The following is a 19,664-nucleotide window of genomic DNA, read 5'->3' as shown; positions in this document are numbered from 1 at the left end:
GGCTAGGGTCATCCAATCTAAGCTTGTCCCTATAATTAAATTTATAATAATAAAAAATCCAATTTGTCTGACCAGTGCGGATCTCCCTCCCTCTCCTCACTTGTGATTTAGTGAGAGAGAGAAATCTGTGTTTAGGGAGAGAGATTTAGCTATTAGAATATTTGTAAAAAGTTGTGAGACCCAAAAATTATTTTCAGAGCCATTAACCCCTAGCTTGCCAGTAATCACTATAAATAACTGGCTCTTGCACAGCGGCACTTTTTGCTCTCTGTGCATTTTTTAGGGGTTAATTTTTTTTTAGTAATTTTTTTGTGAGACCCAAAGGCTCTTTTCAGAGTCAAAGGTTGCTTTATAGTCCCAGCGTGACATAAAGAGAGAGCTCTTGCAGTAAGTAAAGACAGAGCGCGGCTGATTTTTAAATTTGTGGCAAAAATACAATTTGCAGCCAGCAGGTCCTACTTGTAGCAAAAATAAAATTTTCAGCCAACAGGTCCTATTTGTAGCAAAAATACAGTGTGTGCTGGACTATTCGTTGTGGTTTTTTAAAAAATACATTATTGTAATTACATTGTAATTATTATTATCAAGACTGGTGTTTTTTTTTTAGTTAGGTGACCACGTCACTTGGAATAAAATTAGAGGTAGCCCTTGCCTTACAAAAGTCTGCCCACCCCTGATATTATGTAACCTTGGTTGTCCGTACTGCTAAGCCCACACTGTGCGGCAAGGCTTAAAACTTCAAGTCATAGGTAGGCCCTGCGGAGGGGAAGCTATAGGATCCATCTAGGGGGTCAGAGAACTTATGATCAAGCCTTGAGTTTATTTTGCAGACTGCATAGCTGTAGAGCATACTGGGCCCGTGGATAACCACACACACAGAATCTTGTCAAGATAGCCCCGGCTTTATTCCAAGGTTCACCAAAAAGCTGTCTCCAGCAAGTGTCTTCCACTGTAATCACCACAACAAACATATTGCTAGACTCCAGTGGTTTGCCTTTTATGGGCAGCTTTTGATTAAATATTGCCTCTAATATAACTCATCCACTTAAAAATAAAGAAAAAAAACTTTATGTTGGTGTTTTATACCTTATATAAATATCACATATATCAGTTACTGTCTTATAATAATACAATGTTATAATTATTATTATTAATATTGTTTATAATACCAATACACATAAAGATAATCATATCTTTATTTGCAATGCACTAACAGATTCCGCAGCACAAAAAGAATGGTACAATAAGGCAAAACAAGAAAGGCAAACTGTTTTTGTATTGAAAAATGAGAAATATGTACTTTAAGATTTTGAACAGTTTAATACATTTTTTATTGAGAAATGTATGTTTAACAGTTATGTTTAAAAAATTGCAATCGTGATATTTCATGGCCAAAATCGAGATATTCATTTTTTCCCATATCGCATAGCCCTAGTATTTTTTTTGTTTCCTTTAAATTACTTTTAAAGGGTAAAATACTTACCTTAACGTGCTCTGGAGACAAGTCTCGGCCGCACTTACAGGAGGCTTAGCGTGCTCGGCACTCAAGACCTGCCCTAAGTTTAGTGCAGGTCCTGGGAGTCAAACGCGCTAAGCCTACTGTTAGCACAGCCAGGGCTCTGTCAAGAAGAGTATCGGGTTAGCGCGCTCTCCAGAGCACGTTAAGGTAAGTATTTTACCCTTAAAAAGTACGTATGTAGATGTAACAAAAACTAATGTAAATGTTTAATGAAAATTTGATTTGTATTTAGTTTAAAACTTAACGAAAAACAAATAGTGCAGGGAACGAATATTCGGGAAATGAATATCCTCCCCAGGACATACTTGAAAACAAGAGAAATCTCAATGTATCCTTCCTGGTAAAATATTTTTCTAAATAAAAAAATAAATATTGGTTACAAAATTTTCATTTAAAGCGAAATTTTCTTCCCTGCACGTCCCTGGTAATTAAGCTAGATAACAAGAAGTCAGATTTGCTCATGCCCAGAACTGACAGAATAAAAACTTAGGTTTATATAACTCAGCACTTTCTGTACTGAAACAGTTCCTAAGCCAGGATAATAGACTGCATGGTGCAGAGCAATGAGTATGGCAGCTTGGAACACAGCAGAGAAGGTAGATGCCTATCAGCAAATTATGATCACATGAAGATAATGGTTAGAAAATTAGCTCACATGGAGGGTACCAGTGGTGGTTCTAAAGGGGGGATTGTAGTGTCTTTTTTTTTTTTTTTTTTTTTTTTATCAAGCTTTATTGTAAAAATTCAGAAATACAGAGGAAAAATGAGAAATACATTATCATATCTATAGAAAAAAGCTCTTGTGGAAAGTGTCCATTTGCCCTGTTATATATTACAAATTTGGGGGGATATGTATCAAGCTGTCAACTATGTTGCATTCGCCGGCATCAATACGCTCGCCTAACATCGCAGCCACGGATCTCAATACGATCTCCATATGTATAAAAAAAGCAGTCAAAAACACACGCACCAAGTACGGGGCGATGAGCATCGGACTGTTGTTAACTAACAGTCATCGATGACGCTGCTATTCGTGTTTTTCCCAACTTTATTTATAACGTAACTAAACGCTGCCACTATACTAAAATGTTTAACCCCTATCCAGCCACTCCCCGACATCGCCGCAACCTAAAGGTATTAACCCCTATCCCGCCGCTCCCCATCACTGCAACCTAAATAAAGTTATTAACCACTATCCCGTCGCTCCCCGACATCGCCGCAACCTAAATAAATTTATTAACCCCTATCCTGCCGCTCCACGACATCGCTGCAACCTAAATAAACTTATTAACCCCTATCCCGCCGCTCCCCGACATCGCAGCAACCTAAATAAACTTATTAACCCCTAAAACTCTGGCCTCCCACATCACCACCACTAACTAAACCTATTAACCCCTAAACCAGCAGCCCCCCACATCGCAAAAACCTAAATTAAGCTATTAATCCCTAAACCTAACAATCCCTTAACTTTAAATTAAAATTACATCATCACCTATCTTAATATAAATTAAAACTTACCTGTAGAATTAAAAGAAACTAATTTTAAACTATTAATTAACCTACTCTAACTATTATACTACAATTAAACTACCAATTAAATAAACTAAATTACATATTAAAAAACCTAACCCTACTAAAATTATTTAAATATACTATTAAACATTATTAAAAGTACTACATTAAAAAAACAAACACGAAGTTACAAAAAAAAACACTAAGTTACAAAAAACAACAACACTAAATTACGAAAAAAAAACAACAAATGATCAAAAATAAAAAAAATGACACCTAATCTAATAGGCCTATCAAAAAAAAAAAAAAAATTAAAGAAAAAAAATCCTAGCCTACAATAAACTACCAATGGCCCTTAAAAGGGCCTTTTGTGGGGCATTGTCCCAAAGATATCAGCTCTTTTACCTGTAAAAAAAAATACAAACACCCCCCAACAGTAAAACCCACCACCCAACCAACCCCCCCATATAAAAACCCTGAAAAGGGCATTTGTATAGGCATTGCCCTTAAAAGTGCATTTAGCTTATTTACTGCCTAGACCTTAATCTAAAAATAAAACCCACCCAAAAAACCCTTTAAAAAGCCTAACACTAACCCCCGACGATCCACTTACAGTTCTAGAAGTCCCGTTTGAAGGATCCATTCAGCCGGCGAAGTCCTCATCCAGACGGAAAGAAGTCTTCAGCCAGACGGCATCTTCTATCTTTATCCATCTGGCACGGAGAAGGTCCATCCTGAAGACATCCGGCGCGGAGCATCCTCTTCATACGGCCGCCGCCATACACTGGAACTTGAATCCAAGTGACGCAATCCAAGATGGCGTCCCTTGCTTTCCTATTGGCTGAAAAATTTGATTCAGCCAGTAGAAATTAGGGCTGCTAAAATCCTATTGCCTGTTTAAATCAGCCAATAGGATTTAAGCAGCTCTCATTCTATTGACTAATTTGAGTTCCAATGTACGGTGGCGACCGTATAAAGAGGATGCTCCACGCCGGATGTCTTCAGGATGGACCCGCTCCGCGCCAGATGGCTGAAGATAGAAGATACCATCTAGATGAAGACTTCTTGCCGCCTGGATTTTCCGGCTGGATGAAGATAGAAGATGCCGTATGGATGAAGACTTCTTGCCGCCTGGATGAGGACTTTGCCGGCTGGATGGATCCTTCAAGCGGGACTTCAAGAACTGTAAGTGGATTGTCGGGGGTTAGTGTTAGGCTTTTTAAAGGGTTTTTTGGGTGGGTTTTATTTTTAGATTAGGGTCTGGGCAGTAAAAGAGCTAAATGCCCTTTTCAGCGCAATGGGTAGCTTAGGTTTTTTTTAGAGTTAGGGTTTTTATTTGGGGGGGTTGGTTGGGTGGTGGGTTTTACTGCTGGGGGGTATATCTTTGGTGCACTGCCCCACAAAAGGCCCTTTTAAGGGCCATTGGTAGTTTATTGTAGGCTAGGGTTTTTTATTTGGGGGGGGGCTTTTTATTTTGATAGGGCTATTAGATTAGGTGTAATTCTTTTTTATTTTTGATAATTTGTTGGGGTTTTTTCCGTAATTTAGTGTTTGTTTTTGTAATTTAGTACTTTTAATAAGGTTTAATTGTATATTTAAATAATTTTAGTAGGGTTAGGATTTTTTAATATGTAATTTATTTTAATTGGTATTTTAATTTAATTTTAGTATAATAGTTAGGGTAGGTTTCAAATTAGTTTATTTTAATTCTACAGGTAAGTTTTAATTTATATTAAGATAGGGATGTTGTAATTTTAATTTAAAGTCAGGGGTTAATAGGTTTAGTTAGTGGTGATGGTGTGGGAGGCCAGAGGTTTAGGGGTTATTAAGTTTATTTAGGTTGCGGCGGTGTTGGAGAGCGGCGGAATAGGGGTTAATAACATTATGTAGGTGGCGGCAATGTCGGGGGTGGCAGATTAGGGGTGTTTAGACTCAGGGTTTATGTTAGGGTGTTAAGTGTAAACATAACTTTTTTTTCTACCATAGAAATCAATCGGGTATGCTTCATTCTCTTGCAGCATCGAACATAAGCTTTCGGTGCTTTCATACTCCTATTGATTTCTATGGCATCCGCGGCCTCAAGGGTGGCGGATTGAAAACCAGGTACGATGCGTCTGAATAGCCACGAGCGTACCTGTTAAAAGTTTGATAAATGGGGAAAAGTGTCAAATAGAGCCGAAGGTGTATTCGGAACATCTTTAATGACGTAAGCCTCTGCGTCGGATTGAGACCGGTGGATCGTATGTTGCGTCACAAATTTCAACATTTGCCGGTCTTGAGGCTTTGTTAACTAGGTCGGATCAATCTTGCAACAATTACGATGCGGAATTCTGGCGTATTTGCGTTTGACACTTTGATAGATGGCCTTAGTCTGAAAAAGTCTGGAGAATTTCCATAAAATCCAACTTCGAAAAGATGGCTTCAGAAATCTAAAAGGCGTTGAGCTTGTGCTAGTACATTTTGTTTATAATGTACTATTGGTATAATAATAATATGTGTATCAAAAAAAAGATAAAGAAAATATTTCAAACAGTCCTAGTCATGAACCTCTAGGTTTTCGATCTCAGGGAGCTACTTAATATCGTGATATGGGTAGTGCCATTTTTATTTTATTTTATTTTTACAGCTCTTGGCTGTACATAGTACACGGAGAGAGATTTAGGAGGGAAACGTGATTTATAATAATTAAATAAATAAAAGTTGAAGTAAACAACAGAAGATGGGGCCAGTACCTTATAAATATTTAAAGGGACAGTCAAGTCCAAAATAAACTTTCATCATTCAAAAAGGGCATGCGATTTTAACCCTTTGAGTGCTAATGATGGCTCTGAGCCGTCACAGAGTTTCCCACTCTGGTGCTAATGACGGCTAGCACTAGCACTCTCCCACCTTGAGGGAGATCTGGGGGCTCCCACCCGCTCCTACCCTGGCGATCTTGCCTGTAGAGTGACATACATCACCGGGGCTTCCTGTTTTGCGTGGTGATGCCACGCGCAATAACGTGATGACATCACCGCACAACTTTATTTATCCTTAACAATGTTAAGTATAGGAGCAGGGGGCATTCTGCTTAGAAGCCTGTATCTCAGGCATCTAAGCAGCTACAGACCCCCAAGACCAACCATTGGAAAGGTAATTGCCTAACCTTTCCAGCAGTGTAAGTCTTGGGGGGTCTGAAAAAAAACAAAAGTTAAAAAAAATGTTGTTCAAAAAATAAAAAATAAAATAAAAAAAATCTTAGCACCCAGGTGGGAAAGTGCTTAGCACTCAAAGGGTTAAACAACTTTCCAATTTACTTTTTTTTGCTTTGTTCTCTTGATATTCTTAGTCGAAAGCTAAACCTAGGTAAGCTCATATGCTAATTTCTTAGACCTTGAAGGCTGCCTTTTATCTAAATGCATTTTGACAGTTTTTCACCACTAGACATCGTTAGTTTATGTGTCATATAGAAAACATTGTGCTCACGCACATAGAGTTACCTGGGAGTCAGCATTGATTGGCTAAAATGCAAATCTGTCAAAAGAACTGAAATAAGGGAGAAGTTTGCAGAGGCTTAGATAAAAGGTAATCACAGAGGTAAAAAGTGTATTAATATAACTGTGTTGGTTATGCAAAACTGGGGAATCTGTAATAAAGGGTTTATCTATCTTTTTAAACAACAAAAATTCTGGTGTTGACTGTCCCTTTAAATGAATGATGTACTTTAATTTTTTTTTGCCCATTTAGGGCCAGATTTCACAAAAGAGGTAATTGCGCTCCACTGAGTAATACCAGTGTACACTAATGTGCGCTGGTATTACAAGTTGAGCGCAATGTGAACGCGAGCTTGCGTTTAAATTGCATGGAAGCTTTGTACTCACAAGAGCGCGTTTCTATAGGCTCCAATGGGAGCCTCGTTCTGATGCCGTCATACACGGCACAGAACCTAAGCACAAAAAGGGGGAAAGTCGGGCAGCAACTATAAATATATATGTATATGATTATATACATATATATTTATGTGTTTAGATGTGTATATAACACATAAATATAAGCATATACATATATATTTACAGGGAACACACAGTTCCCATAAACCGCAAAGTAAAGGCACTGTTCATTGCTGTTTTTTTTTCTAACATTTTTTCTAACATCCCACACCCGCTACTTTTAACGCTTTTAAATTGCCTAGTGCATAAAAAAATAAAAGACCGACCCTCTATTTTGGGGGGCATTTGGGGCACTTTTAGAAAATTAACCAGAGATCTGATCTCTGGTTAAAGGGACAGTCTAGTCAAAAATAGACTTTCATGATTCAGATAGGGCATGTAATTTTAAACAACTTTCCAATTAACTTTTATCATCAATTTTGCTTTGTTCTCCTAGTATTTTTAGTTGAAAGCTTAACTTAGGTAGGTCATATGCTCATTTCTTAGCCCTTGAAGGCCACCTATTATCTGAATGCATTTTTCACAACTAGAGGGTGTTAGTTCATGTGTGCCATATAGATACCATTGTGCTCATGCACGTAGAGTTACCTAGGAGTCAGCACTGATTGGCTAAATGCATGTCTGTCAAAAGAACTAAAATAAGGAGGCAGTCTGCAGAGGCTTATATACAAGGCAATCACAGAGGTAAAAAGTGTATTAATATAACTTTGTTGGTTATGCAAAACTGGGGAATGGTTAATAAAGGGATTATCTATCTTTTTAAACAATAAAATTCTGGTGTAGACAGTCCCTTTAATTTTGTGAGTGCTAATTGCTACCGCAAGCTTATGGTAGCAATAACCAGCCACTTGTAATGACTGGTTATTTATCGCACGCCTTGCGGACCCACATTAAATTAGCGCTCCATTTGTAATCTAGCCCTTATTTTGTTCATATTAATACATTTTATCTGCTGGAGTGTATTGTTTACAAATAGCCTTTACTTTTTATTTGAAATAGTTGTTTTTGCCTGCTGAAACCTCCACCTATAATGAAAATTAGAATACTGTGGTAAAGGTTAAAGAAAACTATGTAAACAAAAGTTACACTCCTGGTGGGGGGTGGGAAAGATAATTAAAATATTCATCATATGTTATCTCAAACAGAAATAAGATAAGGAAGAATGTGTGTTTATTTATAGTGATAAGATAATAAGATGTTCTTTCTGCAATCTCAGCCCATTGTAATTGGTTATGGTTTTGAAGCACAAATGCAGCTATTTTATATACCAAATAAACCTAAAGGAGAAATTTCCCATACATTTAGAGGAAACCAATTTTAACATAAAATGTCCCTTTAATATTTACCTCTAGGTTAACGTGTTACACCATTAAAGGGACACTCAAGTCAAAATTAAACTTTCATGATGCCATTTTAACAACTTTCCAATTTACTTCTGTTAACAAAATGTGCAAAGTCTTTTTATATTTACACTTTTTGAGTCACCAGCTCCTACTGAGCATGTGCAAGAATTCACAGACTATACGTATATGCATTTGTGATTGGCTGATGGCTGTCACGCCCTCCAGCCTGCGATCCCATTCAGGAAGTGCCTTTGGATTAAGTACAGACAAAAGGCTAGGACCCAGTGTTAAAGCCCAGTGTGGTTAGGATGGCATAGAACATCTTAAGGTCTTTAAGGGGTTAAGTTTATGAAAGCGTTGCTCTCGCTATCAGCACCGATACTCAGCTATAATAGGTCTGCAGGTGGGAGGGAGGTTGTAATAGTGCGGTCTTGCCGCTGGCGATGAGACCCTCGCTATTATGGGCAAGAAAACAAAAACCTTAAAGGGATATGACACCAAAAGAAAAATTATTTTGTTATTCACACAGAACATATAATTTTAGAAAAGTTTACAATTCACTTCTATTATCAGATTCTGTGTTGAAGAGATACCTAGGTAGGCATCTGGAGCACTACATTGCGGTAAGTAGTGCTGTCATCTAGTGCTCTTTCAAATGTATGACATTCTTGCAAAACTCTTGCCATATAGTGCTCCAGAAATGGGCCAGCTCCTTAGCATAGGTCTCTGCTTTTCAACAAAAGATACCAAGAGAACAAAGAAACAATAATAATAGAAGTAAATTAGAAAGTTGTTAAAAATTGCATGCTCTATCTGAATCATGAAATAAACATGTTGGGTTTCATATCTCTTTAAGAACCAGCAAGTGCAATTTATTTATTTTATCAATTTTGTTTAGTTCTATTAGTATCCTTTGTTAAAGAGCAATCCTAGGTGAGCTCAGGAGCGTGCATGTGTCTTTATCGACTTGGCAGTAGTGTTTTCAACAATGTTTATAGCAAGTTTTCCATAGAATGAAAAAGTAACACGCACGCTCCCAAGCTCCTATTAGCTTACCTATCTTTACTTTGTGACAAAGGATACCAAGAGAACAAATTAGATAATATAAGTTGTTTAAAATGTCATGCTCTATCTGAATCGTGAACGTTTAATTTTGACTTTACTGTCCCTTTAATGTTTAAAATTGCATAACATGGCTTAATGAAGAAATAGGGGCCTATTTATCAAGCTCTGAATGGAGCTTGATGCCCCGTGTTTCCGGCGAGCCGTCAGGCCAGTTGTTGTGAAGCAGCGGTCTAAAGGGCGTTGCTCCATAACCTGTCCGCCTGCTCTGAGATCACCCCCTGCTAGTGGCAGATTGGCCGCAAATCTGCAGGGGGTGGCGTTGCACCAGCAGATCACAAGAGCTGCTGGTGCAATGCTGAATGCGGAGAGCGTATATCTCTCCGCATTCAGCGTTGTCTGTACGACATGACAGAAGGTTGATAAATCGGCCCCATAGTGTGTTTAGGATTGGGTTAGCCTACAAGTGCTCTGCATGCATTGACTCCTCCCACTTTTCTGGTTAACCCCTGCTTTCCACAGTCAAATAGAAAGAAAGCCAGAAGACTGAATATTTATTCATCTGGCAAACAAATCTAGAGAACTGAAGCTAAATATGTAGCCAGCATTTGTTTTTCTCTAAAACAATTCCAGTTACCTACATGTTTTTCTGATACCTGGTCACCAAAGAGCTACTGCATCCCTCAGTGCTGAGTCTGTGGGCAGCCAGAATGTGAGTGATGTATAAACAGGCAGTAGTCACTGGTGCACACACTGTGATAAGAAGGCAAACCTAGTGCAAGAACATAGTTCCCTCTGCTAAAATAGCGCAGGAACGCAGTTCCCACTGGACTCGACCACTGATTTTACAAATTAAAAAAAAAACATCAGCACTGGAAGAATAAAACAAGAATGAAACTAGAACACAGCTGAGCAGTGCATGATGGGGCAAGAGATAGCCGAACACAAATTAGTTATACAATTAGAAATGGTCAGTGTGCTGAAGATTTGGGTAAAAGGAAACAGACAGAAGATGGCAGCAGAGAGCAATAAAATGTACATGAAGGAGAAACCGTAGAGAACAAGCTTAGAATAAGGAAGGACACAGCAGAGGGCGGAAAGGAGCACGGGAATCTAGGCAGCGCCGCAGATATGGGCAGGGCACAGAGCAGGTACCTGGGTGTCACTGTCACCCTGCAGCGCTTTAGGGAAAGGACCGTCACATGAGACAAACTGGTAATCTCTGTGACTAGCTCATTAGAGCAGATCTGGATAGTGCAGATCCACTGGAGAATAGAATGTTAATGACAAGCAAAGCTTGCAGCAGATTGCACCTGTGAGAACATACCCAAGAGCCCAGCTGGATGTCCCTGGACTAATCTAGCAGTCTGCGGACTTGACTTCTACAACAAGGTCAGTGAGCACAGAAACTCCAGGACACAGATGAAATTCCAATGTGAAACTTAGGTTACTTTACCCCTCCAAAGGTGAATGAATGTGCCAGGGGAACTCTATTTCCCGCATTCACACACCTGCATGTCTCTTTACACATCTGTTTGTACACACAAGGAAGCCACCTGAATGCTCCGCTACAAACCTACTTGTCCTTCTGCAGAGCATCTCTTCCAGGTCGGTGATGATAAGTAAAGTCCGGGTCGCCGTGTCTGGGCTAGTGGGGTCTTGGTCAAACAAGCACAACGATCAACCTAGACCAGAGAAGGCGCTTTCAGATGTGGGTGCCCAGACCCCCCGGGCTCCCTGCAGACCAGCCTTCCTGGGTCTGTCACAGGAGGAGCTGCAGGCATCTGGGGACCATGCAGTGCGGACAGTGCTCTGCCAGGAGGGACCAGGAGATCTACAGTGGGGCACGGGCTATGCAGAGTGAGTACAGTGTCTGGGTCATAATGTCACTAAATTAAATTAAATTAGCATTCTATGTTAAATATGGATTATTCTGCCATCATGCTTCTAATATTACATGGACTCTGACTCATCATTTTGGCTGCAGTTTAGTACTTTGGTTGGTACTCAAACCATAAAAATCTGAAATCAATTCTTGAAAATAAAGCTCTATGAAGATTTATAGAAAAAAATACTGAAATACATTTCAGGGATTTTTTCCCCCATGTGTTTAAAATTTAGATAAAGCTTCAGACTGCTTATTTTTTAATTTGCTTCATGCAAAAGCAGAAGCAAAACGCATACAATTGTATTTGGTGAGCATGTGCAGATGCAGTTAAAAAAAACAAAAAAAAAGTTAAGTAACTTTTATATCAAGTTTGCTAACTTTTATTGTTACACTACTCTTCTAAACCTGAACCTATAATATGGTCTAACAGTGTGCACAATTGTATATGATGTAATTATTAAATGTAAAACTAGCTCATCAAATGTGTTGTCATTAAACACAAAAAAACAACTTATTAAACATCAGGTCTGTAGATAGAATAAAGGCTGTGACACACTGCAAGCGGAGCGGTGCGCAGCGTGTAGGTGCAGCTGTGCGCGCTCAGTGTGTCCTGCCTTTTCATCTCTGAGCACTCTGCTGCGTCAGGTCGCGTAGCTGAGCGCTCAAAGATGAAATAATTGAACTTTAGAAGCGATGCGACGCGGTGCGAAGCAGCTGTATCGCCTCGCGCCGCATCGCTTGCAGTGTGTCACAGCCTTAACTTTTTCATGTGTTGAACTTTACAGGTTCAAAATGCACTACAGGCACTTATTTAAATTTTTAGGTCATGTGCTGATACAACAACTTGCACAACAACAAAAAAATTATTGCTTAGGTAATGTTCACTTTCATGTCATATTTAGCAAGTTCTGAGCTTATGTAACATTAACTGTTTGGCTGTGACATTTTTATGTGACATCTTTAAAAAGTAAAACAAAATAACATGTACAGTAATTATAATTTAAGAAGAAAAAAAAAGGAAAATTGAAGAGATATAAATTAATGATAGTAGCTCTTTAAAGCAGTCTTTGGAGAAAAAATGCTGGTTTAGATTTTAGACCATAATGCATTGCTGATCACAGTGCTAACAAGCTGACATGTGAGCAAAATCTTTAGAGTGGTAAAAAGGTTAAATACTGTACTGATTTTGAACAATCTTTGCATTTCAGAATGTCATGTTCAACACAAACATATTTACTCCAGTGCCGCTTTTAAATTGCAAAAACTCTTATGTTCATGACAGAGGTTTGCTCAAATTTGAAAAAGTAGGGAAATTCCTGGTTTCAGCTGTTTCTTAATGGAAATTTAAACAGGAAATTTTGAACTCTCCCCTGCAGTGTAGAGTTTTTTTTAACTGTAATGTTTTGTCTCCATTGCTGTGTATATAGTGGCTAAACCTTAAAGGGACATAAAAAAAAAACAAAAATATTTCATGATTCAGATAGAGCATATAATTTTAAACAATTTACCAACGGCTAGTTTACGAGTTTTGCGGGAAGGTGAAAAAGCAGCGTTAACAGGTCCTAACGCTGTTTTTTTAACGCCCGCTGGTATTACGAGTCTTGCAGGTTTAGGGGCACCGCACACTTTTTTGGCCTTACCGCAAACCAACTTACGCAAATTGCGTAAAGTCTTTTTTCAATGGGACTTCCATAGCGCTAATATTACAAGTTTGTCCTGGGAGGCCAAAAAGTGAGCAGTACAGCCTATCCCGCAAGATTTCTAACGCATTTTAAAGTCAGTAGTTATAAGTTTTACGCTACAAAGCTGTAGCATGAAGCTCATAACTAAAGTACACTAACACCCATAAACTACCTATTAACCCCTAAATCGAGGCCCTCCCGCATTGCAAACACTATAATACAAATATTAACCCCTAATCTGCCGCTCCGGAAACACCACCGCCACTATAATAAGCATATTAACCCCTAAACCGCCGCACTCCGACCTCGCAAACACTAGTTAAATATTATTAACCCCTAATCTGCTGCCCCTAACATCGCCGCCACCTACCTACATTTATTAACCCCTAATCTGCCGCACCCAACGTCGCCGCTACCTACCTACATTTATTAACCCCTATTCTGCCGCACCCAACGTCGCCGCCACTATACTAAATTTATTAACCCCTAAACCTAAGTCTAACCCTAACCCCCCTAACTTAAATATAATTTAAATAAATCTAAATAAAATTCCTATTATTAACTAAATTATTCCTATTTAAAACTAAATACTTAACTGCAAAATAAACCCTAAGCTAGCTACAATATAACTAACTAATAGTTACATTGTATCTAGCTTAGGGTTTATTTTTATTTTACAGGAAACTTTGTATTTATTTTAACTAGGTGGAATAGTTACTAAATAGTTATTAACTATTTAATAACTACCTAGCTAAAATAAAAACACATTTACCTGTAAAATAAAACCTAACCTAAGTTACACTAACACCTAACACTACACTACAATTAAATAAACTACCTAAATGAAATATAATTAAATAAATCAAATACAATTAGCTAAATTCCAAAAAAAAAACAAAAAACACTAAATTACAGAAAATAAAAAAACAAATGACAAGATCTTTAAACTAATTACACCTAATCTAATAGCCTTATCAAAATAAAAAAAAGCTCACCCAAAATAAAAAAATACCTTAGCCTAACCTAAACTACCAATAGTCCTTAAAAGGGCCTTTTGCGGGGCATTGCCCCCAATAACTCAGCTCTTTTACCTGTAAAAAAAAAATACAAACAACCCCCCAACAGTAAAACCCACCACCCACACAACCAACCGCCCAAATAAAACCCTAACTAAAAAAACCTAAGCTCCCCATTGCCCTGAAAAGGGCATTTGTATGGGCTTTGCCCTTAAAAGGGCATTTAGCTCTATTGCAGTCCAAAGCCCAAACCTAAAAATAAAACCCACCCAATACACCCTTAAAAAATCCTAACACTAACCCCCGAAGATCCACTTACCGGGAGAAGTCTTCATCCAAGCGGCAAGATATCCTCAACGAAGCCGGCAGAAGTGGTCCTCCAGATGGGCAGAAGTGGTCTTTCAGACGGGCAGAAGTCTTCATCCAGACGGCATCTTCTATCTTCATCCTTCCGACGCGGAGCGGGTCCATCTTCAAGACATCTTGTGCGGAGCATCCTCTTCCAACGACGACTACACAACGAATTAAGGTTCCTTTAAAGGGACAGTAAAGTCAAAACTAAACTTTCATGATTCAGAAAGGGCATGCAATTTTAAACAACTTTCCAACTTACTTTTATCATCAAATTTGCTTTGTTCCCTTGGTGGTATTTTTGAAAAGCTAAACCTAGCTAGGCTCAAACTGATTTCTAAACAGTTGAAAACCGCATCCTAGCTCAGAGTATTTTGAAAGTTTTTCACAGTTAGACTGTGCTAGTTCACATGTGTCATATAGATAACATTGTGCTCACTCCCGTGAAGTTGTCTAGGAGTCTTCACTGATTGACTACACTGCATGTCTGCCAAAGGCACTTAGATAAGGAGGCTGTCTGCAAAGCCTTAGATACAAGGTAATCACAGAGGTAAAAAGTATATTAATATAACTGTGTTGGTTATGCAAAAACAGGGAATGGGTAATAAAGGGATTATCTATCTTTTTAAATAAGAAAATTTTTGGTGTAGACTGTCCCTTTAAGTGGCATCATCCAAGATGGCATCCCTTAGATTCCAATTGGCTGATAGAATTCTATCAGCCAATCAGAATTAAGGTTGAAAAAATCCTATTGGCTGATTGGAACAGCCAATAGAATGCAAGCTCAATCCTATTGGCTAATTGGATCAGCCAATAGGATTGAACTTCAATCCTATTGGCTGATTGCATCAGCCAATAGGATTTTTATCAACCTTAATTCCAATTGGTTGATAGAATTCTATCAGCCAATCGGAATCTAAGGGACCCCATCTTGGATGACGTCACTTAAAGGTACCTTCATTCATCGGGTAGTCGTTGTTGGAAGAGGATGCTCCGCGCCGGATGTCTTGATGATGTACCCGCTCCGCGTCGGAAAGATGAAGATTTCTGCCCGTCTGGAGGACCACTTCTGTCTGTCTGGAGGACCACTTCGGCCAGCTTTGTTGAGGACATCTTGCCGCTTGGATGAAGACTTCTCCCGGTAAGTGGATTTTCGGGGGTTAGTGTTAGGATTTTTTAAGGTTGTATTGGGTGGGCTTTATTTTTAAGTTAGGGCTTTGGGCCACAATAGAGCTAAATGCCCTTTTAAGGGCAATGCACATCCAAATGCCCTTTTCATGGCAATGGGGAGCTTAGTTTTTTTTAGTTAGGGTGTTATTTGCGGGGTTGGTTGTGTGGGTGGTGGGTTTTACTGTTGGGGGGTTGTGTGCATTTTTTTTTACAGGTAAAAGAGCTGATTTCTTGGGGCAATGCCCCGCAAAAGGCCCTTTTAAGGGATATTGGTAGTTTAGGTTAGGTTAGGTTTTTTTTTATTTTGGGTGAGCTTTTTTAATTTTGATAGGGTTATTAGATTAGGTGTAATTAGTTTAAAGATCTTGTAATTTGTTTTTCATTTTCTGTAATTAAGTGTTTGTTTGTTTTTTGTAATTTAGCTAATTGTATTTGATTTAATTAATTGTATTTCATTTAGGTAATTTATTTAATTGTAGTGTAGTATTAGGGTGTTAGTGTAACTTAGGTTAGGTTTTATTTTACAGGTAAATTTGTATTTATTTTAGCTAGGTAGTTATTAAATAGTTAATAACTATTTAGTAACTATTCTACCTAGTTAATATAAATACAAACTTGCCTGTAAAATAAAAATAAACCCTAAGCTAGCTACAATGTAACTATTAGTTATATTGTAGCTATCTTAGGGTTTATTTTATAGGTAAGTATTTAGTTTTAAATAGGAATAATTTAGTTAATGATAGTAATTTTATTTAGATTTATTTAAATTATATTTAAGTTAGGGGGGGGTAGGGTTAGACTTAGGTTTAGGGGTTAATAAATTTAGTATAGTGGCGGCGACGTTGGGGGCGGCAGATTAGGGGTTAATAAATGTAGGTAGGTTGCGGCGACATTGGGGGAGGGAGATTAAGGGTTAATAAATATAATGTAGCTGTCGGCGATGTTGGGGCAGCAGATTAGGGGTTAATAAGTATAATGTAGGTGGCGGCAGTGTCCAGAGCGGCAGATTAGGGGTAAATAAGTATAATGTAGGTGTCGGCGGTGCCGGGGGCGGCAGATTAGGGGTTAATAAGTGTAAGATTAAGGGTGTTTAGACTCGGGGTTCATGTTAAGGTGTTAGGTGTAAACATAAAATATGTTTCGCCATAGGAATCAATGGGACTGCGTTACTGAGCTTTACGCTGCTTTTTTGCAGGTGTTAGACTTTTTCTCAGCCGGCTCTCCCCATTGATGTCTATGGGGAAATCGTGCACGAGCACATATAACCAGCTCACCGCTCGCTTAAGCAGCGCTGGTATTGGAGTGCAGTATGGAGCTCAATTTTGCTTTACGCTCACTTCTTGCCTGTTAACGCCGGGTTTATAAAAACCAGTAATACCAGCGCTGTAGGTAAGTGAGCGGTGAGAATAACGTGCAAGTTAGTACCGCACCCCTCATAACGTAAAACTCGTATTCTAGGCACAATTTATTTGTTTTCTTGTTATCCTTTGTTGAAAAACAGGAAGGTAAGTTCAGGAGTGCGCACGTTTCTACAGCACTATATGACAGAAGTTTTGCAACAATGTTATACATTAGCAAGAACACTAGATGGCAGCACTATTTCCTGTCATGTAGCATGCTACCTATCCAGATATCACTTTAACAAAGAATAGCATTAGAACAAAGCAAACTTGATAATAGAAGTAAATTGGAAACTTTTTAAAAATTGTATTCTCTATTTGAATCATGAAATAATTTTTTTTTGGGTTTCATGTCCCTTTTAAATATTTAAAAGCACTTTCGTAATAAAACTTTTGCAGCAGTAAGTACAGGCAATCAGAGATAATACTGTCTGGTCTTTTTGAATATAACCGGAACAAGCGTTTGTCTTTGCGTGCCTGAGAGCACTATGATAGGTCTTGCCGGGGTTTGTGATATAGTATAGCTGTACAGCGGGGTGTCTGGGATATGTAGTCTCTGTGAAATGCTTATGAAATGTAAGCTCTAACTTTTAAAGTGGCATGAAATTTAAACTTTCAAGTTCAGATAGAGGCATACAATTTTAAAGTAATTTCCCATTTCCAAGGGACAGTCAATATTAAAATTGTTATTGTTTAAAAAGATAGATAACACCTTTACAACCTATTCCCCAGCTTTACACAACCAACATTGTTATATTAATATATTTTATAACATTTAAACCTCTAAAGTTCTGCCTGTTTCTAAGCCACTACAGACAGCCTCTTATCACATGCTTTTTTTTATTAGTTTTTCACAACAGGAAGACTGCTAGTTCATGTGCACCATATAGATAACATTGTGTTTACGCCCGTGGATTTATTTAAGAGTCAGCACAACACAGCACTAATTGGCTAAAATGCAAGTCAATAGATAATAAATAAAAAGTCATGTGATCAGAGGGGTGTCACAAGAAGCTTAGATATAAGGTAATCACAGAGGTAAAAAGTATATTAATATAACTGTTAGTTATGCAAAACTGGAGAATGGTAATAAAGGGATTATATTTTATACAATAACAATTCTATTGTAGACTGTACTCATTTCCCTGAAGCCATAGTGTGATAGGCTTGGGAATGTGCACGTTTCTTCAGCGCTACATAACACCAAGATTTTACATGTTCCTTAGCGCTATCTGATCTGAATCATAAAAGTTTAATTTAGATTTTTTTATGCCCCTTTAGATACATACACACACATAGATTGTGGGAATTTGATATATATTAGTACAATCACTATTTCTTCTTGACGCAATTAAATATCTATACATTTGATAAGTTGTGTATAGTATGGGATATCCGCTATATCTTTTTAGATATCGTAGCATTTATATGATCAGTATGGAATAAAGGCTTCAATAATGTATATTGATCATACTTGGCAGTAGCGACAACACTGCATTCTTTTGAAGAATTTAACAGTATAGTATAATGTCAGTTATAACTTAAGCTATGTATTCTGTATTACTTTTGTTAAAGCAAATATTTACATTTCTCACCCAAACACATACAAGCTTGGAAATGCCTGGGTTCACTTTCTTGCTTAATAAAAATTTAGAAATTAATTCATGCCCCCCCCCCCCCTCACACCAGTGGCCTACAGCACTGGCTTCCTGCCTAATTGAGTTGTCGATACTTGGTCTATAAAAGTGTGCACACAGTGCTGGTTATGGTCTGCCCCAATAGGGTGCATACAATTCTAAATTAAAGTTTAATTGTTTAGACAGAATATGCAATTTTTAAGAGCCTTTTCAATTTACTTTTACAATTCACTTTGTTTCCTTGGTATCCTTTGTTGAATAGCATACCTAGGTTGGATCAGGACTAGCAGCCTACTACTGGGAGCTACCTTGAATTGTTTTTAATAATAATATTATATGGCGTCAACTCAAGTGAAGTGAGCCCCACATTGTTTGTTATCACTGACAGACAGATAGATATATTTATATTCCTTGTGTCTTTTCTAGACTCTTTGGGGCCGATTTAACATGCTGCAAATGCAGCAGTTTCCGCTCAACATAAGTTAGGAAGCAGGGGTCTTAAGATCGCTGCTCCTTAACTTATCCGCCACCTCTGAGGAGGCAGACAGCAATCATCCCGATCAGATACGATCGGAATGATTGACACCCCTGCTAGCAGCCGTTTGGCCGCGAATCGGCAGGGGGCGGCATTGCACAAGCATATCACTAGAAATGCTTGTGCAATGTTAAATGCTGACAGCGTATGCTGTAGCCATTTAGCAATGTTGGGCGGACATGATCCGCTACAGCGGATCATGTCCGCCCGCATCTTAATAAATCGGCCCCAATAACTGATTATTAGTCATTTTAATTTGGAAATAAATATTTTGTATATATGATTTTATAGCGCTGTTTTCTTAGACATGTATGTGCAAATGTTCATGGAATATTTCATCCCAGAATCAAATGGAAAGATAAGAAGAAATCCCAGAACTAAATTTAACGGATTGAAGGAATGAGGTAGTACAGGAACAGCAAACATTATAACCAGCAAGGGTTAATGAGGAGCAGGTTGCAGAGCTGAGTAGGGATCAGAAGTAAGCAAACAGTTCTATGCCCCTGAGAAACACAAAAATGAAAGGAATGCTCACCAGGTAGTGCACGGTTTAATGAGAACAGGCAGTTACATCTTTCTGAGAATCCAAGGGTTAAGCAAATGAGTGATCACAAGGCAAT

General features: G+C 38.3%; 1 protein-coding gene across 1 annotated transcript in view; it reads left to right on the top strand.

Annotated features, from left to right (window-relative positions):
• The first annotated feature begins 10,503 nt into the window (after positions 1-10,503).
• Positions 10,504-19,664, top strand: part of LOC128653401 (protein phosphatase 1H) — a 149,614-nt gene continuing 140,453 nt past the window's right edge. Inside the window, exon 1 of the mRNA XM_053706652.1 lies at positions 10,504-11,225. Coding sequence (XP_053562627.1) covers positions 10,840-11,225 — 386 coding nt within the window. The 5' untranslated portion in view covers positions 10,504-10,839. The remainder of the gene's footprint in view (positions 11,226-19,664) is intronic.

The sequence above is a fragment of the Bombina bombina genome, chromosome 3 (assembly GCF_027579735.1).
Source record: "Bombina bombina isolate aBomBom1 chromosome 3, aBomBom1.pri, whole genome shotgun sequence".
In the NCBI taxonomy this organism is placed as follows: domain Eukaryota; kingdom Metazoa; phylum Chordata; class Amphibia; order Anura; family Bombinatoridae; genus Bombina; species Bombina bombina.
Note: the sequence above shows the minus strand (reverse complement) of the source record. Positions and strands in the feature narration are given on the sequence as shown.